Source organism: Lepisosteus platostomus, chromosome 10, assembly GCF_059453375.1.
Source record: "Lepisosteus platostomus isolate fLepPlt1 chromosome 10, fLepPlt1.hap1, whole genome shotgun sequence".
NCBI lineage: Eukaryota > Metazoa > Chordata > Actinopteri > Semionotiformes > Lepisosteidae > Lepisosteus > Lepisosteus platostomus.
The window spans coordinates 47,598,002-47,622,378 of record NC_142620.1 but is presented as its reverse complement, the minus strand read 5'-3'; the positions used below and the strand labels follow the sequence as shown (position 1 = coordinate 47,622,378).

The 24,377-nt window shown below is 35.6% G+C and overlaps 1 protein-coding gene across 6 annotated transcripts in view; it reads right to left on the bottom strand.

Moving 5' to 3' along the window:
• stard8 (StAR related lipid transfer domain containing 8) overlaps positions 1 to 24,377 on the bottom strand; it is an 83,560-nt gene that overhangs the window by 19,851 nt on the left and 39,332 nt on the right. For 4 of the 6 annotated variants that reach the window (XM_088596790.1, XM_088596792.1, XM_088596791.1 and 1 more), the window contains 2 exons: positions 4,574 to 4,645; positions 390 to 471 (listed from right to left, as the gene is read on the bottom strand). In XM_088596790.1, coding sequence (XP_088452916.1) covers positions 390 to 471; positions 4,574 to 4,645 — 154 coding nt within the window. Of the gene's footprint in view, positions 1 to 389; positions 472 to 4,573; positions 4,646 to 6,760; positions 6,946 to 16,227; positions 16,500 to 24,377 lie in introns of those variants that run through there. The other 2 variants (XM_088596793.1, XM_088596795.1) reach the window with 2 other exon arrangements.

The window sequence follows — 24,377 nt, the reverse complement described above, 5'->3', positions numbered from 1 at the left end:
TTTAGGCCTTTGTTATAAACCCTGGTACCTGATATTGCTTTGTTGCTTCCCAGAGAGCATTTTTTTTCTTCCAACGGAAAACCACCCTTATGCACAGTCCCAGGCCTCAATTTATGTGTAAACAACACTTCCCATGCAGAGAACAAAGTGATTTCTTTTTGAGAGTCTTTCTTTTGAGATTGTAACAATGCAGTAAAGCAACAGAACAAGCAATTATTGAAGAACTCTCATGTCTATGTACTTACTAGCAATGAACAGTCATATACTTTCTTGTTGTATATAAAATAGGCTTTCTGGGCTGGTTGTAAATTCTGAAGCACTACAGGTATTAAACTCTAAAATCCAGAGAAAATGCTATGAATGATGAGGAAACTGACAGCTTTGCTTACCTGCAAAGGGATTTCAGCGAATCCCGGTCAAGAAAATCATGATCTTTCTTCACAGAAGCAATATCAATCGGAAACTGTGAGTCTGAAATGTAAGAATGACAAGTGTCACATCACAGAACAAGTTTACTTTTTATATTTACAGATATACTGTACAATAGAGACAGAAGCTTGAGAAAAAGAGATTTCACTGTTAAACTCAAGCAAATAAATACTGTGCTTCCAACTTAATGTTCAACATATAGAGTGAGAGTGAATATATTCAGGATTTAAGACAGTTGTGCATTAATATTTCTTATTAAGCTGTAAAAAAAACATGGTTCAAACAGACTGCATATCAATGAATTGCCACTGATCCATAACTTTTATCAGTCTCTCCAACTAAACTGTGTAATGATTCCTGCTGTGCCACTGATGGGGGATGGGCTTCTGGTCTTTACTGCAGCTTGATTTACTTAGCAATCCCAGGCAAGACCTCATGAAATTGCTAGGCACATTTACAATGACCTCAACAAGCAGTATTTTATGGTAAAAACATAAGACCAGCATTAATCTCTTAATGAAAGAAAAAAAAACTAATTACAAATGTTGTGTTTTATCGCAATGTTCGAAAATTAGCCAGTTACTTTTTGATTACTCAATGAGTCCTTTGGAGAATTAAAAAATGAACTGCTAGATTGACAACCTGTCTTACATTCTCACTTGTCCATGAATTTATATTAATGCTGTAACCATAGATGTCAGAGTGGTCTAGTAAAGCAATTGAACCCGAGTATATACCTATTTTCTATGTAATAAACATGAAAAACCATCACACTGCAATTTATGTCAGGAAAATCCGACTATTCTCATACTAATACTTCATTCACCCTTCCAACTACTTGAGACACCTCTTTAAACATATATTCTATAGCATATTTGACCTACCTACAATCTCCCTCTTTAATATTTCTCATCTTGCTAAGTGTCTGAAACCTGTTAGAATGTTAAATAGAATTCTCGCCATCATTTTGTATCCAAGCATAGAGAGGCTTTCTAAATCACCAGGGGCTCAATGGAAGTTCTTGCTAAAGTTGTTAAGCCAATGTTCCCAATTTAAATATTTTAAATCATTTTGTTTCACACTGTAGCAGACATTCTGAAAAATGATGAAACATGAAATATGCATTAAGGCACTTGGATTACATTAAAAAAAAGATATCGTATGGTACTTATCAAATTTGTAAGGGTTTCATTCACTCATAAAAACGACAGGAAACCGAAGCAAAAATAGTCAAAACATACTGTGAAAAACTGCAGTAACTGAAGAATATCTTCAAACAGCTCAACCATATAAGAACAGCAAAATTAAAAAGCTCTTTATTTTACAGATTACAAACAATTAAGAACTAATCAGGACTGCTAACAGTTGAAATCATTTTTTTATGCGACAAAATATGTCTGATTACTGAATAATTAAGGCCCAACTAATAAACGATTTGCAGGTCTCCTTTGTGAAATGTGTAGTACCACAATCAGAACAGACCTGAATTGTGCTTTTAAGATAACAGCAAATTATCATCCTTGACTTATGCATACCTTATTTAAATGCACAAGGTAAAAGTGTGCCAACCCAAACTGGCCACAAATAATTTGTGGAAATTACTCATAGCCGAAAAATGCAACTTACATCACCCTAATACAGCCTTAACAATGGTTTTCATCAGAAGCAAGCATCAGTAGAAAGAGGATGCTGCTTAAGTAGTTCATACACTTGTACTATAAATACAAATGTGACACAGACAGCATAAGCACATGTTTAGCATGTGTTTAGAAATTTCAAGCACTGGTCATAGCAATGACATATATTTGTTAATTTGCAAGATAACACAGCAATGTAGATCAATGAGTTCCATGCTAAAGAAATATTATTGAAAATGAAGGACGATACTCAAGCCCTTTGCTCTGCATCATTAATAGCTTCTGAATTTTTATGACCAGTTTTATTTAGGAAATGCATCTATTTAATAAGATTATAATTAATAAGCCAAAACGATGCAATTACCCATACAGTTTTTTAATACTAATACTCAGTATCAGGATGACTCACACTTCGCACATGGTAAACTGACTATTTCCATACCGCTTCAGTCCCAAAGGGAAAATGGATATGAAATATTTTCTAATATGAAGAGAAGCTTTCTCCTGTTTCAGTCATATTAATGCCTACGTTTTATGCCTGTTTTTTTTCCCTCTCTGTGTGGCTCTTAACATTCCTGCCGTGTCTCATTTCCAGCTATTGTTCCTCCATTCTCCCTCCTCCCAAGGCCACTGAGAGTTAAAAGTTGTGATTTTTGACACATTGCCACAAGCTGAAGGACTGGATGTGGTCAAAGCAAAGCAAGCGAATGTTACTTCTCAGATAAAAAAAAACAAAGAACAGCCTGACAGCCACACCAGTCACTGAGTTTCTTTCTTTTTTGGACTAAAAATGGAGATCCAATTTAAATTCAAAACTAAGGATATTAAATTGTCAGATAATTGTGCAATGTAGAGGTGAATGAGTATCTGACTATATACTGTATATAGGTCTATATATATATCTGACTATATGGAAGAAAAAGATTCAATCTAGATTGACCCTTGGTGCTTTATTCTGTTCCTTTTAAAATATAATAAATACTTGAAACTTTATAAAGCTATAGTTTCACATTAAAAAGGGTACCATACCACCTAATACTGTAGTGCAGGGCCCATCTGAATGACATATGACATCCACTGTGAGCCAGGACCCCCAGTCCCCCCCTCCCCTCACTACACCGTAGATCAGGTAAAGAAGTGTGAAATTCCTACACCAGATTAATTAAATTGGAACTTCGGGGAGGCCAGATTTATGCAAGTGACATGTAGATAGGACACTGAGTTTAACATCCCTATAATTAAAATAGTGCCATGGGATACTTTGTAGCTAAGCAGTTAGGACCTCAGTTTTACACCTTATTCAACAGATTTTTCTTCAAACAGTAAAGTACAATACAACACAATAAAGTGTCCACTGTTACTTCTGGGGCATGCATCAATAAAGGTCTATAAGGAAGAGTATCACCTACTGGTCGACCAATAATACTTGTGAATTATTGCAGAATCCCATTTAAAGCATCCCATGATTGTACTGCCTCTGCTTAGCTTCAGCTACCAAGTTACCAACCTTGCTTAACTTCTACATTCTAATGAGATCAGGCTATGAGTTAGAATGGTGTATTACTGTGATGCTGTGAATTATTTAGCATATCCACTTTACACTGTAGTTAATACTGTTTCAAGCATCAAACTTTTCTTAATTAGTATATAAGCATTACATTTTTATAGTTGCTCTCAAGTGTCTAGGATTAATTAGCATTCTTAAAGTTATGCACATTCTAACTTGTACTCGGACTATTATTTAAACAGCAAGAGCCATATAAGAAGTATTAACGGTTTCTACACCTGAAGAAGGCTTCACAGCCAAAACGTTGTTTTCTCTCTTCTCTTTTCAGCATGGAATAAACCTACTATTTGTTCCTTTCAAATAGTCATACAGTATAAGAGCCATATAAGCCCATCAAGTGGTTTTTGTTTCTAAATTAGGTTTTAGAGAGGATGACAGCATTAATGACAGTGCTGCTACCAGTAAAAATTGTGCTCTGACAATGCAACTGATTTGGATGATTATCTCAAAACTGATTTATGTGTTGCTATGCTAATCCTGGTATTATTTCCATTTTCACGTATACCATTATTACTTGCATGTGGGTGGTCATGTGTTACTGATATCATTATGCTATTAAAAGTAATTTACCGGGTCTTGCATTGGGAAATCAGCAGGAAGATAAATTTGAAGAAGCGGTCTGCTGATTTTAGAAGGTGACTATTAAATGTTTGAGAGTCAGATCTGAATGTCTTTCTAATTAACTGTAATGGAAAAGGAAATAAAACTCAGAATTTGATAACAGCTTAAAATATCTTTATCAGGCATTTGTTGGAAGTTAAATGTGTATATATTACTTTGGTGCTTTTTTCTGGGGGGGATAAAAGGATGGAAAACTGGCTGATAAAAAGGTTCTAAGCATCCTCATACACTCACAAGAGCTAAAGCTCCTCCTGCCTACAGTATGGCACTTCTGCATTTGATATACTGTCCTTGTATTTATGATGCTGGACATTATTACCTTCATACAACTGTGGATATTGTGGAAAGCCAGCAGCTCGCAGCCAGCTGCATGCTTCTTTAGCCTCAAGTTCTGAAAAAAAAAGAGAAAAAAAATAGAAACCAGTTGGGTTATGTTGCTTTCTATATTAATCTTGATCCAAACTGGTCCAAGCACATACAGTACTGTTTAAGTTCTCCACTTTATCAGTTAGCATAACTACAAAAGTCTAGATAAGTCTCATGTTTGGTACTATATAATACAAAGTGAATGTAATTTAAATTTTCAAAAGAAAAAAAAAGAACATGTAGCTTCAAACCAGAAATCGACTATTGCAACTGAAAGATCAAGAGCAAAAACTGTGTTAGATTTACCTAAAATGACATCAGTTTCAAAATCCCACACATATATTTGCTTTTGCTTCCTTGGCAAAGGTAGCAACTAGCAATCGGTTAAGCTATATTTAGTTTGTTAAATATATTAGCTGCAGGCAGTTTAAAGAGGTCTCTAGGAGCTCTAGTATCCTGTGAGCCATATTAAAGTCATCCTTGTACAACATAATATCAGCACCATGAAGAATATATTTTACACTTTTAATCCCTTGATCACTTTTAAGTTCAAACAGATGACAGCATTTAAGATCATATTGGAGAAGTAACCAAAGCAAAAATAAAGCATGGTAATTGTCTCATAACTAAATTCTCAAAACAACTGTGAGGACGCATTTATTAATTTGACACAAGATAACTTAATTGAGAGCACTGTAAGAACAGCTGGCTGACAAACAGGATCTATTGTAGTACATCCAGTTTTATTGTGGATCACATCTGCCAGATGGCAAAGTACTGTACAACCCAAGTGGATGGAATGTAACTGTAAGTGACCCTCAGGCTTGAGTAGATTGTGTAAAATTTAAATCAGTCTGTTTCAAAGCCTTTTGGAAGAATGTTGTTTTTCGCAGACATGGTGTTTTCCAGAGGCATTCACAAATTTGATGTCAAGAAAAAAGGAAACCAACTCAAAAACAATACAGTATACAGTACAATGTGACATAATCACTTCAATCATGAGTGTGTTTTACTATAAAATGTCACTCATACTACTAAACATATTAAAATGCAGTATTTTAACATTTGGAAAAAGGATTTTTTTTAAAGGAGTTTTCAAAGACAACCACATACTGTAAAACTCTAGTAACTCTTTTAATAAATAAACAATTACCATGCTACCTTATTTTAGTTTAGGTATGTTGTAAGTTTTTTACACCTGTCTCTTCAGTGATACAAGCTTATCCCCAACACATACAATACCATTGCTATTTTAAACCTAACATATTGTACGCACATAAAATTCCATGTTTTTCAAACACTTATCGTTTGTCCTTTGTAGGGCATGTCAGCAATGTATCGAGACAGTAAAAGGTCAATATTCAATCAACAGAAAGCAAAGTAAGTAGAAGATAAAGTCATTTTTGTGTAAAAAACAACTGTACAAACATAATTCTTATCTCATGTTCACAACCCTGTTATGGCACATAATTGTTTTTATTCCCATGATTAGTTATGCTTTTTTATTTTCTTGAGACTCAGCATTTCACGCACATATCCACATTCCTAAATCCCCCAAGTCCCAGAGTACTAACAAGAGGCCAGAGTTCTCCTGGCATAAAGCCTGTGTTCCCAAGCTACTTTTTGGCCGTTTGCATTCTTGCTATAGGGCCTCCCTGACGTAATCCAACAACAGAGCCTGGCAAATAAAAAATCATTAAAGAAGAAGTGGGCAGCTAAGACAGAATGTGTGGTTTTACATCCATCTGAGCAAAACAATCAAATACAGTGAAGGAATACTAAGATGTTTCGGATGGCTTCATGTGAAAAATAGCATGTAGACCTATTTCAAAAGGTATCTAAAAGTTTGTGAGCTTCGTTATAACCAGAAAACTAGAATAAAAGCAGAGATTGTATCGCTGAAATCCTCTACTTGTGTTTAAAGGTGACTACAATACTGTATCATTTATGGCCTCACAGGGAGTTTCAGCCAATGAGCACCTGCAAAAATATGCACAAGATTTACAGAAAATGGTGCCCTTTTGCTCCCCTTCTTCACAAAATATTAAACGTTAAAAAAAGCTTGAAAAATGGAGGTGTGTGATACATATTATGACAGAATAACTCATGCTTAAGCAAGATTAAAAAATAATCACCATACCTGTAGCACAAAGGGTGACCAACGAACCAACCACCAGCAGTAAAGTATACTGTATCTACCTTCTATTCCCGCCTAACTTAACAGCTTTAAGATCGAACATTCAATGTCATTTTCAAATTAACTATAGAATTAGCTTATTTTAAATCCGCCAGGCTGCAGCTTGTTTTCAGCTTTTCAGAAGTTATCTATGTACTCATGAGGACTGTCAGTCCTCTATTTTTGTCCTGTGTGCAAAACATATATTTAAAGCCAGTGACAAAATGAAAAATGATCTTTACAGAGGAAATGGTGCTTCCCTCACAGGCCATGTGGATTCTTGTCCCTTCCTGCTGAATGACACTGTGGCTCCAAGGAGGAGTTATTTTACGTACTGTAGCTAAGATCCTCCACATGCCTAACAGACAGATTGACAAACCGTGTCACATGCATTGGGGGTGAAGATATAACAATCCTCTATTTCACACATAAATCATGTGTGCAATGCAAGAGTGGGATGAAACTTTTCAGATTCTCAAATTCATCTGAAATGAACTCATTCTATAATAATCCTTCCTATTTTTATTAATCACATTACATTTCAGACCATAATTCTGAAATGTGGAAAGTTAAAGCTAACACAACTAGATTTTAGATATTGGATAGTATGTAAACATATAAGTACATCAACAAATATACTGTATAATATCATTTCCATCATCTGAATTCTGATCTTGGTAGCTTTTAACCATACTATACATAAATACATCATGCTTCTAAACAAACATATCACATGTAAATGAAACAAATTCACAAAGTTATCTGGAAAATAACAAGACTTTTAGCAGCAGTTGCACTGACATTTTATTGGGCATACATAGCCCAGGAAAATTCATTCTGCCTCTTAACATTTGCCATCAGCACAGGTGACCAACCAAGGAGGTTTACAGTCAAAATGACAAAATAGTAGCGTATAGCCACCACTGGATTCCTTGAAAGCTGGATATCTGCGACACACGGTTTGTAGAAAGTCGCAAATGCTGTCTGTCTTGTGGAATTCTGTCTCCTTTCAAAGATATTATCCTTTCTGGATAATCACGTGCCTGTCCACTGATGTCTGAACTCTGCTGTAGATGCTATAAATCATCGCAGTTAATTTGACGAACGGAGTTCAGATATGGGAAGCAGTGCATCCACAGTATAACTGTCACACTCTCATTGTGCAAGAAAGTTATGGTTACACAAGCAGCAAATTCACATGGATCGTCCTGCTGACTGGTGGAAGTGAAGCAAATGAGGTCACAGGACTTGATCAATGAAGCGTAGTGCAGTCACGCTGCCATCAACCACTATAAGTGGAGATCAGTAGTGATTATACACTGAAACAAAAACATGTAATAAATAAACAAAATCTGTATACTATTTTTCCCAAAGCATACATGCAATGGGTAAATAATGATATGAATAAATTCAAAAGAATCATAGGATGTTTTCAATCCCCAGTATATATTCAGTGCTTTCTTAAACCAGTATTTAATGAATCTTCTCAGTTTAATTCAATCTAGACCAACCCTAGGGTGAAGGACTATAAATTACATCCCACAAAATTCCACTTATGTAATATCATTACCATAATGGTCATTTTAGATCATGCACCTCCTTTTTGATAATCCATTAAAGAGCTCTGGCCAAAGCAGACATTCAACACCTGATTTACAACAAATCAAATAATGTTTCATTAATAACTAAATCAGGAACAATTTGCCAAATTAAATGTCTCCTGCTATTATCTGGCAAGCTGCCAAGGCAGCCATTCATAACTACTTAATGCCATATCCTTCACCCCTGGGAAAAATCCTACACAGGAAGGAGACAGAAGCCTAGGTTAGCCAACCAAATCCTGTGAAATGGGACTTTTAATCAGCTAAGACTAAAATTAGTTTGGACTATAACAGGCTATATAAAAATATACATTTTATATAAATCTACATATACAAAATATATTTTTGCAACAACCTTTAAGTCATTAATTTAATAAAATTGCACATATTACTTTGAAAAATGTACATGTTTAATGATTCTGTAGAAATGAAGACCTTATCTGATTTTTTGTGGTTAGCTACACATAAAAAATAAACCCCAACTGCAGAGCACATTTATTTGTCACATCTCACTGCTTACTGCAGATTCTAAAATTAATGGGCTGGAGCATAGAAAAGTTTCTCCAGAAACTTAATTGCACGGTTCTCATATTTAGGTTTATTGGGTAAATATGAGCCTCTGTCAATGGCTTGTGTAAACCGTATAATAATCATCTTACATGTAAACAGAAAGAATATGCAAAGTGGAAATAAACATATGTTTGCAGTTCTGAAAAAACTAATTTGGGTTCTAATGTAAAAAAAAATGATTAAATCAAAGTGCACTAGTACAGGGGTTAAAGTATTCCCCCTTTTTTGATATCTTTGGTCATACATCCTCTGTTATAATTGGGTCATTTTCAAACATAATTGGGTGCAACACATGTTGAAAAAGTGCAGACTTGAAAAAGGCTTACATTTTAGTTTTTGTATTTGAACTTACTTGACCTTCATCCGCTTTGTGTTGCACATAGTGCATTTTCTGGGGGTTTTGTGGTTGGCTTTGTCTGATGAAACTAAAGAGAATCTAAAATGTCTATTTTCCCTGTTGACTAAACTCACTTCTAGAAAAGTGCATTAAGTTATATAAGTGACTGAGACAACTAGTTTAGCAGTTTTTAAAATAGGTGTAGGGAAAATATTCCTGGCTTACATCATTAAAGTCATTTTGACAGAGTGGCAGAGCATCAAACGGAGGGAAGAGTGGGTTCTTTTTATTAATAGTGGAAAATAAGTGACAAAATATCCTCTCAGCTTCTTCTGCAAAGTAATTCCAAACTGTATACAGGTATGTAAATGCAGCCTGTGGACTATTCCAGTGATGGATTCTGAATCAAAGAGAGATATTAAAGTTCAAAGGTTCTGATAATTTCCAAACTGGACTCAGATATTCACAAGTAAATTATTATGTTGTCTATTTATTCATAATGGGTGTTTCTGAAAGTTCAACTTGATTTGTCTGTGTTCACATCTCAGGGTGTGGTACAGTTTCCACTGTGTCTGTGTAGTAGTAGTAGTAGTAATGTAGTCGTAGGGGAGAGAGCTACCAAAGTCGTTGTGCACATGGACAAGCAATGAGGTAGAAAGACCAGACAAGTTCCTCAAGGGGACAGAGATCAAACTCTGGGTGGACCAGTCAAGTCCTAACCAAGGGGAAAAGAGCTCCCACACTGGAATGAAAGCAGGAATGAAACTCAGGTTCCTTTAGCACCAGGGCTGCACTGCTAACAATCATAGTACCTTATTCCTCTAAATTTAAAACACATCATAATTCATCTTCATTAAAAAAAACGTTAAATATTAGATCATTATCACATGAAAAAGCAAGATTGTGGTGCTGCCATGGCTCAAGAACAACCCTATATAATCTCATAAAGCACTAATATTCAGATAAAAATTATAAGTTTATGCTAAAATCTTATTAATCAACACTTGAACAAGACTAGAAAGTGTCTCACAATAGACTCTTGGTCAAACCAATGCACAGGGAGAGCAGTTGCAGTACTCATATGAACACTAAGCACATATATTTAGCTTCAAAATTTTCAATTCTGCTGTTGCTTTTGAGAGCAGGCTTTTGACGGGAGATCAAATGATAACACATAGTAATTTATCTGCTTAGTTCGTTCCCCCGATGTACTAAAGCTATATGTTGATACACTGGTGGGCAGTAAACATAAAGGCTGTCTAAGTTTCTTTTTTGCACACTGCAGCAAAAAATCCTCATAGTAAAGCCTGTCACTTCTGTAAACACAGACACAATTGGTGGTACCTGTCATCTGCAACAAATATATTTACTTTTTCATTGAAATATATAAACTGCTTATGGTTACATTGTCTACAATCATCTATCCATGATTTATTTTAAAAACAATATTTAGCACTTATGCATTCTACAGGGCAGGGTAGTGAAGACTGCAAATGATGTAACCAAGTTCAACCAGGATGTATGAGCACTGATAACTGCAGTTACCCAGGTATTCTTTGTGCAGAAGACTCTGGAAACAATTGTGGTAGATATTTAAATATAGTTTATTAAACACAGGTGTTTGTCAATAGCAGTGCTTCAGACACAGGGTGTGAATATTTTTGTTTGCAGCTGGACATATAAAATGTGTTACTACAGCTCAAACCATTGACTCAGAAGACTCTTAAATCCATTAAAGCTTTGATTCTGATTTATTTGGTTACAGGAAGAAAAGGATAATGATGTCCCAGGAGCACCTTCTGCCATTAAGCATAGACTGGAACTCACTACACTCTGTGTGGAAATGCATACAAAGCCTTTTACTGTAAAGCAATTGGAAACCTTACATAAAACACAAGTCCCTGTGGATCCATTTACCAAAGTATAGGACAAAATATTTTCAAATTCATTTCTTGTCTTTCTCTGAAAAGAAAAAATCTGAAAAGGCTTTGCAGGAGTACTGCCAGAATGTTGCTTAAACAGAAACTGTGCTCCTCTTTTATATCATTTTAATTAAACTAAAGGAGCTTGCAGTATACATGACATAAATACGACGCAGAGCAAGAAACACCCAGAAGGGTTTCAGAGACCTGATAATGGAATTCTATCCATCCAGTTCTCTGCAAATTGTTCTAACCATTTATTTACTAATTGGAATTACTGTAATTCTCAGGTCCATTAAAAGAATCAAGTCTCTGGTACAGAAATAATGGAATAGACTGTAGGCTCTATAAAAATATAAAAATATCACTTGCATCGTTAAGATTGTCACTATTCTCCAGAGTTGAAGGGAGATTTGGTAACAATTTTGAGTCAAAAGCAAATAACGTGCAAGGCGGCCAGCATATGATTTTGGATATACAACTCACAAAAAATGATCTACTACTCTAATAAAATGTAATATTACCTTGCCACTTTCACGATCATTATATTTCTCACCTAAAGCTTTATCACTTTTAATGCTGTCACTGAAGTTGAATGCAACAGGTAATGAACTGCACCACAAATTTGGAGAGGATATGCACAGATGGATGCAACAGAAATTTGAAATGAAGTAGAGGACATAAAAGCAGGCAAAATATTAATGTTATAGTTAAACAAAAAGGGAGGACACTAAATTGCAATATAGTCATTCAGTTAAAGCAAAAAAAGTTTACTTTTCTCATATATTTAATAAATGAACAATGACTATTAATTTATCCTAAATTGCTCACAGCAGCCTAACCAGCACAAAGTCTCTTCAGACATTTAGGATTAAAACAGGATTTCTTTTCTATATTTTTATATTAAACTTGAAGGTTAAGATTTATTTTTACTTGTTTTCTGTTCTTCCGTTTCCGACTTAAAGGCACAGCTTTTATCACAATGTGTTTGATACAAACTGATACCAAAATGGAAAGCAAAACACAAACAATTATTTAAGAGGGATTATGAAAGACCAACAGCTGGCAAAAGCTATTTCATCTAGTTACTGCCCATTCTCAAAAGAGTAAAACAGAAACATCCAAATGACTCTTATTTACAAACATTAAGCATAACTCAAGTAGTAGAGACTGACAGAAATCAATGAAGGTTGGCTAGATTTGAAATTTTTATTAGCTTTCTTAAACAGTTTTTGTGGGATCCTAATGTTAGAATAAGAATTAAATAAAATACACTGCATTGGTTTCTAAGCACCGCTGCCCTGTAGAGAAGCATTGAGACAGTCTGTCTCCAAGGCTTATTTGACTTCAAACAAATTCTGTGAATGCAACGCAGAGGCCCTGCACAAGCTACCATCTGGTTTCCTTAGCTGTGGGCGTCACACCAAGTCCTGGGCCTGCTGGTAGAGACTGTAGAGCAGACTCCAGAGGTTTATAAATGCATCCACTATCAAGGCTCAACAGTCTGTTGGAGCAGCAGGACTGCCTGGATAATCAAGGGTACATGTCACTCACTTGTTACAGCACTATATTAAATGGCAAATTAATACCTGTCTTGATGCTAACTGTACCGCAGCCCATGTTGTGATGATACTGACTAGCAGATTGGGATGTAAGAACAATGTAACACAAGTGTTACAAGTATGGGCAAAATACAAAAGCATGTACACATCTGAAACACTTCATCAAACGGGTTTACAACTGTAGGTCATGCAAGGTTTGTACTCGATTTTTTAAAGGATGCATCTCTGTTCCTCCCCATTTTTCTGTTAGGGAGACGTTAGTGTACTTATTTTCTCACCCTGCAGTTTTCATTATTCAAAAACAATAATTTTGGGCACCATTTAAAACATTTAAAAAAAACATTGCCTTCAATTTCAGGTTAAAGGGACACAAAAGATTCAAAATATATAGTAAGCACACCTAGGTAGTGTAAGAGCAATGTACCTTTAGAACCTTTATAAACCACTAAAATAAACATTCCAGGAAATTCTCATATTAAAGCCATGATGAAAGAGCTTAGCAAATACCTCCATTAGGGTAGCTCAATAAACAAAGGAAGATTCCTTTGTCTATTTTAATTGCCTAAATTCCTTTAAAATGGAAAGGAATATCCTACTGGGGATTAAGAAGCCTATTCTGAGAAAGCCTTATTGTCATACGCTGTAGTTTAGCTTCAGCAGTGTCAAACCGTTGTATAAGACGCCCCTAAGGACTACAGTACCTTAGCTAATCCACAAACAGAAAGGTTGGGTATGAGGAAATCAAAATTCTGGGTCTTCAGACAAACTTGATGACTTGGTAAGGGAGCTCTTACACCCCAGGGATTGTTTTAATCAGACAGACAGGACAGAATATGAAGGGGACAGAAGTGACAAGGAGCTAAAAACAGTAGTAAACGTAAATATAGTAACTTGCATTGACAGCAGGAAAACATGTGTTGGAACATGTTTTTTTTTTAAAAGTCATACTTCCCTTAGTAAGAAATCCTCCTCTACTTCGTAACTTCATTTTTAGGACAATACTATAATACACTTATACTCCAGTGTTAATTGTATTATAAGTGGCACTGCTGACATATAGCCTTGTTTAGTACAGAAATACCAAAAGCTTCAGAACAAGAAAAAGAATCCTGAGTGCTCCTGTCAAGGAGGAGGAATCTGACCACCAAGCAAGATTTCTGGATATCTCCAAGCCTTTGTTTACAACTGTTGTGACTGTATGTAAATTCAGTAGTCTTTATTTCTAAGGGACTGGGGGATAGCGCTGTTTGAAATCCACAGCTGAGAAGCAGATGGTTTGCCAAAACAAAGCAGCTTGGAGTGTGTTAATGGGCGACAGGATGGGCACAACAACAGGAAACTTCTTTAAAAACGTTGACACTGTTAAGGTTTTCTGCATATTTTATGGAATACTACTACAACTTATACGCTGATATTTATACAGTATACAGTATATACAGTACTGTAAGCTAATGAAACTCAAGTTCCCAATTTGTTCTTTGTCCTTCAATGCTATTAAAAGTTGATCTTATTTTAAAGAATAAGACTTTACCCAGATCAAAGGTAACATTATGTTAGTCATTAATGCAGGGCTGTTGTAAACAGAAATTGCACAAACATTACAGTACAAGAAAACAATACATTCATTAAAAATGTAAACTGATGTCGCCATACTCTGTATACTCTCTAGATGAGGTTTTAAAAACAGTATCATAAAGATCTCAATCTCTGTTTAGAACATTCTATTCTACACCACCTCCCACAATGACGTTTTCTTACAACCTGGTTAAAGCCAGCAGATAATTATTGGATGTCAAGACAGCCAGCTAAAACTGCCTGTGGCTAACATAGAGATGACCTCTGTAACTGGTTCCCTCTCCTCTATTTTTAAAGCAAAGAATTACAACTGGCTGAACATCTCAGAGAGAAGTGCAGTTGGATAGAAACCACCAATCCCTGTGTTCTGAAGGCATCTGGCACAAACTTTACATTGCAATTTCAAATGCATAGGCGTGGCACTGAATTTAGGCTAGGCCACACACCATTATCCCATTTCAGCATCTATTTACAGTTCTCCAGGGCTTAATCTATGTTATTTTTACCATGTGTATTTACAAAACATCTTGAAATAAATGTACTGGTACTGTATGTATATATACACATACTCTTCTGCAATACTTATGTGGTGCTCTAAAAGTATTCATACCCTTTAAATTAGTTCCTTAGGACTTTAAAATACCACTTTCTTCACTAAATGAGTACTCAAAATATTTAGCGGTAACAATTGCAGAATTGCAATTAAATGGAGTGTTAATGCAATAAAACTGCCACTACATACATAAGTCTACACATAAGTACTGTATAAATATACAATATAAAAATGTGTAACACACTACAGCAGAAGAAAAAAACTTCAATCAACAAGGGAGGAAATGTTCTTTCTACAACATCTATCTCCAGTCAACCATTCCTCTCTTTCTATGTGATGAATAATGGGTATTGTACACACTAGATGTTTGGAAGCTATTGTTTCACACTAATTTCCCAATGGGAGTCCTGTACTGTTACAATGTAGGCTATTGATGTCCTGAAGTTCAAAGCCCACAGTACTGAAGACTTACTGTACATCATTATTTAATTAAAATTCCTCCAAGATTGAACATACATGGCATCACAGAGAAACTACACAGGAGGTCAAAGTTAGTTTTTTTTTTTACTGGCTCTGGTTGGTCTTTTACTATATTATGCAACATACTGTATTGTACAGCACCAGGTTATTTAACAGTTGAATAAAAATGTGCCATACTATAACTCCCTGACAGGTTGTAAATTTATAGCTTGAAAGACATTTATAAGGGGATATACTTTATTTAACAATATATGAATCAAATAGTTTTTATTTTTTAACAATAGGATATTAATGTAAGAGGTTAAAGTGCATCCAGTCATTAACTTAATATCCTAATCCTAATGCACTTAACTTCAACATCTTCCTCCAGTTGAGAAACAGCCTAAAGCAAAGTCTTATACAAAATTATTATGTGCTGAAAGATGTAGACTTTTTACCTCTTGGTGTCATGTAGGATGCCAATCCAGAATTCCTTTATCAGGAAGAAGATTGTAATAGGATCTGATATTAACTCATTCACATGCTTGATTAAAAAGCAATCATGTAATATCTAGAGAGAAAGGCAATGCAGTATTAAAGCAGCCACAAGTTTAAAGAATTAAAACACAAACAGCGGTTTTCAACAAGTCTTTTCATGCATTTGCAAATGAAACATCAGAAGTACAGTTCCTAGTATAACACTTCACTACACATCTACTCTACTGTCCAAAAAGACAAATTTACAAAAGGCTCTTCTGTCAAAACTTTGTACTTCAAGCGTTTCAAATTCTTAAAATCAGCAGTTATGTATGAGCAACTGTAAACTTATACCCCAAGAAAAACACGCCTTACCATTTTTGCAGAGTAGATTCTGAAGTTTAGTCCTATGGCTCATTGAAAATAATTCATTAACATACAAAAGTACAGCACATAAAAAGTCCCCGACAGATCAAAACTTTGAAAACTCCATCCGAAGAACAGAAAAGAAGAAGAAATCCACACCAAAAACCAACAGGCAAGGGAAAATCAAGTTCCCAAACAGGAGGCTCTAACGTGTGGGATGTGGTGACTGTGTTCCCATCTAAGAGGTACTGTACCAAGCTAATAAAACCTGCCCTTCCTGACCCCATTCATACTCAAAGCCATCTGGTTCCTCATGAACAAATGTCCCACCTCAGAAAACCCCCACCAGCTGGGCTGTACCACTTCCTTGGAATAGTAGGGGGTAGGTCTCCTTCACAACCAAGCAACAAGCTAACTATAGCAGCCCCCAATGTGGATAAGATAAAGGAAATCGAAGGCTGTTTTAATAGGAGTCTACAAAGTCTAATAAAATGGGATTAAAGAACGCAGTCAGCACGCAGTCAAGTATTCACACTGTATATTTGACATTGCAGTATTTTTTTTTTTAAAAGGAATGCTTTGAAATATTAGTGTCACTAACCCAATTTATAAAGACTGGTCTGCATTAGTTTTTTTACATGTACCTCAAAGCACAACAGTCATATTACAAGGCTCTTTTTTTAATGCAAGGACAAAGAAAATAAAATACTCGTCTAGAATACTTTACAAAATGAGACCAAATAAGCAAACCACCCAAGCACATAAAAATAAATAAGTTTGTCAGGGCCTCTGAAACAGAGGAATAACTTGTACCATTATCAATTTAATCCACCCCAATAAACTTAAAAATGTACTTCCTTCCAGCATGTTTTTACTGTGTGTGGTGTATCCTCTCGTCCTTATCCTCATCACCTTTGCAACCAGGCTTCCCCTCTTGGGTCCAGTGACGGCTATGTCCTACCCAAGAGGCCTAGCAGCCACGATGGAACAATACAACAATGACTGGATTAAAGAAAATAAAGTGTGAATGACTGCCTCGGTGTTAGCACACACACTATGTACTGTAAAGTCAGTACTCATGTTTCAGACCATACTTGAATGACACTTGAGGAATTACTGTTTATTCCATCTGAAAATGCTCATTGTTAAAGTCAAAATCATTACATTTCAGTTAATTACCTGTATTTGATTCTGGTTAAAATGCTCTATCTACCCCCAAAGTTCAAAACGGAACCTTAAGTCAGTATCAGGAATGTTTTTTTTTTTTACTTTTTTTCTGAACCATTTTGTATTCCTTTTCAAAAGCCAAAATAACTTATGTGGAAAAAATGCTTGACGTAAAATAACAGTCCTGAAAACATTATGTAATATCATGCTCTAGTGAATAAAATGACAAATAACTTTACTTAATCTGTTTTTGTACTGGACTACAAACATTAAGAGTATTGAGATTATGTTGTGTATAATGGAAATAGATGTCATGTTCTGGTATTGTGCATTGTGTACTGAAAAAAAGTCCAAGGTACTGTAATGTGAAATTAAAAAAAAAAATCCCCACACTGCAAGACAGGAGATTCCTTGCTTAACTGGACAGAAGTCTCAGTGGAAATCCAAATGATTTTGGGGATTCTCTGGATAGAGAAAACAAAATCCCCAAGGACAATACAGTGCCTTGCGAAAGTATTCGGCCCCCTTGAACTTTTCAACCTTTTGCCACATTTCAGGCTTCAAACATAAAGATATAAATTTTTTATTTTATGTGAAGAATCACCAACAAGTGGGACACAATTGTGAAGTGGAACGAAATCTATTGGATTTTTGAAACTTTTTTAACTAATAAAAAAATGAAAAGTGGGGCGTGCAAAATTATTCGGCCCCTTTACTTTCAGTGCAGCAAACTCACTCCAGAAGTTCAGCGAGGATCTCTGAATGATCCAATGTTGTCCTAAATGACTGATGGTGATAAATAGAATCCACCTGTGTGTAATCAAGTCTCTGTATAAATGCACCTGCTCTGTGATAGTCTCAAGGTTCTGTTGAAAGCGTAGAGAGCATCATGAAGACCAAGGAACACACCAGGCAGGTCCGTAATACTGTTGTGGAGAAGTTTAAAGCCGGATTTGGATACAAAAAGATTTCCCAAGCTTCAAACATCCCAAGGAGCACTGTGCAAGCGATCATCTTGAAATGGAAGGAGTATCAGACCACTGCAAATCTACCAAGACCTGGCCGTCCCTCTAAACTTTCAGCTCAGACAAGGAGAAGACTGATCAGAGATGCAGCCAAGAGGCCCATGATCACTCTGGATGAACTGCAGAGAACTACAGCTGAGGTGGGAGAGTCTGTCCATAGGACAACAATCAGTCTTAAACTGCACAAATCTGGCCTTTATGGAAGAGTGGCAAGAAGAAAGCCATTTCTCAAAGATATCCATAAAAAGTCTCGTCTAAAGTTTGCCACAAGCCACCTGGGAGACACCCCAAACATGTGGAAGAAGGTGCTCTGGTCAGATGAAACCAAAATCGAACTTTTTGGCCACAATGCAAAACGATATGTTTGGCGTAAAAGCAACACAGCTCATCACCCTCAACACACCATCCCCACTGTCAAACATGGTGGTGGCAGCATCATGGTTTGGGCCTGCTTTTCTTCAGCAGGGACAGGGAAGATGGTTAAAATTGAGGGGAAGATGGATGCAGCCAAATACAGGACCATTCTGGATGAAAACCTGTTGGAGTCTGCAAAAGACCTGAAACTGGGACGGAGATTTATCTTCCAACAAGACAATGATCCCAAACATACAGCAAAATCTACAAAGGAATGGTTCACAAATAAACGTATCCAGGTGTTTGAATGGCCAAGTCAAAGTCCAGACCTGAATCCAATCGAGAATCTGTGGAAAGAGCTGAAAACTGCTGTTCACAAACGCTCTCCATCCAACCTCACTGAGCTCGAGCTGTTTTGCAAGGAAGAATGGGCAAGAATTTCAGTCTCTCGATGTGCAAAACTGATAGAGACATACCCCAAGCGACTTGCAGCTGTAATCGCAGCAAAAGGTGGCTCTACAAAGTATTAACGCAAGGGGGCCGAATAATTGTGCACGCCCCACTTTTCATTTTTTTATTAGTTAAAAAAGTTTCAAAAATCCAATAGATTTCGTTCCACTTCACAATTGTGTCCCACTTGTTGGTGATTCTTCACATAAAATAAAAAATTTATATCTTTATGTTTGAAGCCTGAAATGTGGCAAAAGGTTGAAAAGTTCAAGGGGGCCGAATACTTTCGCAAGGCACTGTATGTAGGGATGTACAATACTGTCAATGTATTTCCTGTGCCTAGAATTGAAAAAAAAAAAACAGATTGAAAGTGACATCTGGATTGATATCATATTTAAGATTTTCCAGATTCATGTATTTAAGACCAGATACTTTGTTTTGATCTTATGTTCGTACAAATTAAAGCTTTAAATAAATGCCAGATAATGCTACATAAAAAACAGACTTAGAAACCAACACATTTGGAGAATTCTAAATGTAATAGACTGATGATTTTTGTTGCAAACAAATTAATTTAAAACATTGGATCTACTCAAAGACTGTATTTGTAATTTTAATTTTTTAAAAATATATATTTGATACTCTCCTTTTTTAGTATGTTCTTAACAGTCATAGCACTTCTTTTTAGCTTTTCTTGAACCTTGCCACATTTGTTTTTCCATGATTTAGTTCCATGAATTACTGGAACTAAAAATGATCTTGTTAATTATTAACAAAACTATTTTTCTCCTACTAGAGAATGACCTTGTATACTAAATGTGTGCAGCACAAAGAAGCATATCAAATCTGACAAGTGTGGTTATAAACAATACAGAAAGTATTAATCAATACTGGAAATACCTAATTGGCTTCATAAACACTTTCTACCTCCTTCTCTCTGTGCTGTGCTGCGTGGGTTGTACGAATATTAAACATTAAGTTCCTTTTAACAAGGCAATGAAACAACTTAAACTGTATGGCAGTACAAAGAAGACAAAAAACCCCACAGAGGTTATGCTGGAGGGATTTTAGATTTGATAAAAATGTAAATGGAATTGTCCATAAATGCCACATTTTTTTCTTGCATACAGTTTTATACTCAGCAGCCAAATACATCAAGTCAAACCTACTAAATATCGACTGAGCTAAGTACTATAAATAATCTCTTTGAATTACTCTTTTATTTTCTGCAGACTCTGTCTTTACATGTTGTCCACACGAACATAATTACTTTCTTTTAATGGAACTCCAAACTATGCCTGTTCTTGACTAACTGCAGACATTTTGAGAATTTCCCCTTTCTCCTGATCAGAGCTCTATGAAAATCTTAACCACAATCTTCTATCACGCATCATGTCATCTAATGAATCACTGGGTATTTCTGTAGGATGTTGCACTGCTGCCAGCTGGATGACAGTGGGAGGACAGCACAAAGGGCAAAGTGTTTGCTATTGTTACTGTACAAGAGCAAGCGAACTTTTGAGGAACTCTACTGGAGAGGCTCCAGATATTTTTCTTCTGTAAGTGAGAACTCAGACTGACACACACCCTTTCATTTTAACATCACAAAATCCAAATGTCTACATACATCCACAATAAGTTTAACAAGACCACTATAAAAAGTGAACAAGTGTTAACAATTAATTACTTTTGAGTTATTTCAGAAAACAACTCACACTTGAATCACAACCACTGGTTAAACTAACCAAACAAAGCATCGTGTTTGCTTTTCAAAATCGAAATAGGGACAAACAGACTGGCAACACACAACAAGTTGTGGTCATTTAAGAAAAAAAATACTACAATGAGAAGCATCTTATTTTAATTTGGCTGATCTAGAATTCTTCACTGTAAAACAAAACCTTCATAGTGCACCATTATAATGGGAGTGGACTGCATATATAGTGCATCTGACACGTCCCTGCATATCTTAAGCTGCATGTTTTACATTCTCAACATTACATCCTATCATGCCAATGTGTTAATGCACCACATTATATGGAACAACAGAATGAAGGATGTGTTGTGTGATAAATATGGACTGGAATCTGATTAATCTGTCTGCACAGAGATATTTTAAAATCATGGAGAACAATACTAACCCAGAAATTCAGTAATTTCACATGTCCCCCTGCAGACTTCAGCCTTCAGACTTGAACCTGGCTTTGACAAGCGCTGCAATTAACCTTGCACGTCACATATGAAAAAGGTTTTTAAGTATTGTGTTCTAAACCTATTAATCAAAAGCACCTTGCACAGCTATACTGTAGTTACCAGATTTACAGAGAGGAAAACAAGGACATTTACTGTAGGTTGCAGGAAAGATGGAAAAGCTGTGGTTTTGTACTCATTTGTTAGAATATCCTTCCCAATACTAAACATCTGCTCTATGGACTGAAAATCCAGATTGTGGGTTTGAAATTAAGAATATTTCATAGTCTTCATTTCTAACCAGGTCACAAATGTAGAGAATGAAAGTAGACCAATCCCTGCTTTTGCTGGCAATTTTGTTAACCCACTGCAAAGTATGTAGTATTACAAAGCCAAGAGTGTAAAAAAAATTAAAAGATCAGAAAACACCTGCACCTGAAACATTTAGTGTTAGTCCTTATCCAAGATCAAATCCTTTTTTATTTAACAAAGAAGATAAAATACTGTGCAGGTGCAACATTTCAAGGGTTGTTATCCACAGGGACAACTCACTGCACTGCTATTTTCTGGACTGACAAGCAAGTCTGAACCATTAATGAATGGTGGTGCTTTTTATTTCTCTTGAGTCCTACAATCAGGATAAGAAAACTATTATAACAACAACAGCAGGAAAGCTATGGAAACCTTTAGGTACTGACTTGTTTTTTTGAGGCTGATTCAGTAACAATTGGAATTGGAAACATGTTTCTTTTTAACCAAAGCCTTTTGAATCCAATATTTATACATCATAAACAATACAAAGTAAATAAATGCATTTGCTGCTGCTGCTGAGTCTTATCTGATCCATCTAATGTTCAGCCTGAGCCTGAATATCATAAGAATATTTAAAACTGGATAGAAATAGTTTTTACTAAATGTCAGGACTGTTTAATTTCCCAACTTCCTGTTCTCTGAAAAAATCTAAAGATCAAAGAAACAGAAAAAAGAAAAATAGATACAGGGGGACAAAGGGATTTTATTTATCCTAGTAACTACAAGGATAAACTACAGAACTGGTCAATGAAACATTTTAAGTTCCATAATGAAAAAGCAGCTAAAAGACCACTTTCATTTGTAATTTTTAATCTCAAGAAGTGGCTGCTTAAGTATTGAAAGCCAACTATTTTACACCAGACCATAGTTACACTTTGTATGACATATACTGTACAGTAAAACATTCTGAAGTATATTATTTTATTTTTCATGGTGTACCTGCATACGTAAGAATAACATTATCATATCATATCATGTATCAAATTAATATATTAATTGTTCAGTGGTCACAAAAATAATTCTTCACATTAAAATGTAACCACACCACATATATCATGAAAACCTCAAAGAGCTGTAGTTTTGTAAAAAAAAATGCAATTAATATTACAGTACTTTATTATTTTTCTTTTAATACCCCTTCATTTGCACTAAAACTTAGAAAAGGTGAAACTTAACTAATGTGAATGAGATTTCCATAGTTTACTATTGCATCCTGATTAACTCCCTGTTTCAATGTTGAAAAAATAACCTTTTTGACAAGGTAATCATTTCAAGATGTCTCTGAGTATAGTGTTAAAAATATTTTTCATACAATGTCAGAAATGATTTCCCAAGGTAGACCAGAATAGTCTATTCATCCATAATATAGCTGAAAGTAGTTATATACATTCAGTTTGGAACCATGACCACTTCAATAGTCAATGGACAGTAGGTGGCACTTTACCTTATGGAAAATTATATTTAAACTAATACCATAGTATGATGACAAGGGATACTGTGTTGCAGAAGTCACAGTCCTTCAGATGGAACATTAAACTGAAGACCTGACTACTTGGTAATTAAACAGAATTTTGGGATTTAACAGTGGCCTCCCTAAATTCCATCCTTAACTCAATTGGTGAAGCAATTTCTCACTGCCATCTGCTGTGTCCTGGAGCTGCTGGCTCATTATGGCTGCTGTGTGTCACCCACGTGGGTACTGCATTGGGGGCTGGGTTTTGTGATAAAAATCCCATGCAAATGTAAGCAGTTTGTAATTGATACTACAGCATATGCATTTGCCAGCTTACACCTCTCACCAATCTTTCGTTTTTGTCAAACAAAAAGTAGCTTAAAGCATTACTGGTAGTGTTCATCTCTCTTTATAATAACCTAGGCTTTCCAAATGGTCTAAGCAATCAGAATGTATACTATAAAATGTCCAGGAACATAGATAAGACAGGAATCACAGAACAGACCACACATTTTGTTTGTAAGTAACCACAGATTTTAGGACATGTCTGTTTATAGGGTCTGCTATTGTGAAACAGGCATTAAAATTGCCAGACAATATTTCACAGGGTTAAAAATTCCCACACGGTACAGATTTTAGTTCCCATTACGGTGTGGAGTTAATGATCATTTCCTTTTCTAAAAAAGTTAGAAATTGCTTCAAAGGACAGTTCCTCTTGTTTTTGCATACAAAAGACTAATGCCAAGTCACAAGTGTTCTGTATTTCATAGCAGAAGCTATTACTTCACCTAAATTGCTCAGTTCTGGATAACATATTGAGTCTTGAGAAGAAACAAATAAGCAGGTAAATAAAAGTTATCATTTCAGATTAATTTAATAGTTACATCAACATTTTTGCTGATGCTAAACAATAGTAGTTCACAAAACTAAAGTGTTGCTAGTAGGAACAATGAATATTAATCTTTATTAATACTTACAATAACACCACATATCCATCTAGTTTAGACATACCTGCTACAATAAGAAGCACAGCTGCATATGTCTTGATAAAAGGTAAAAGGATGAGTGCACAAGTGTTTTAGGAGGGTCGGATGAGCTCTGGCCTCAGAAAATCCAGTGGGTGTCCACATTTGAGAAATGCTGGTCTACAACATGACATACTTCACAACAAACCAATATTTGCCATTTGTATATTTTATACTGTTAAT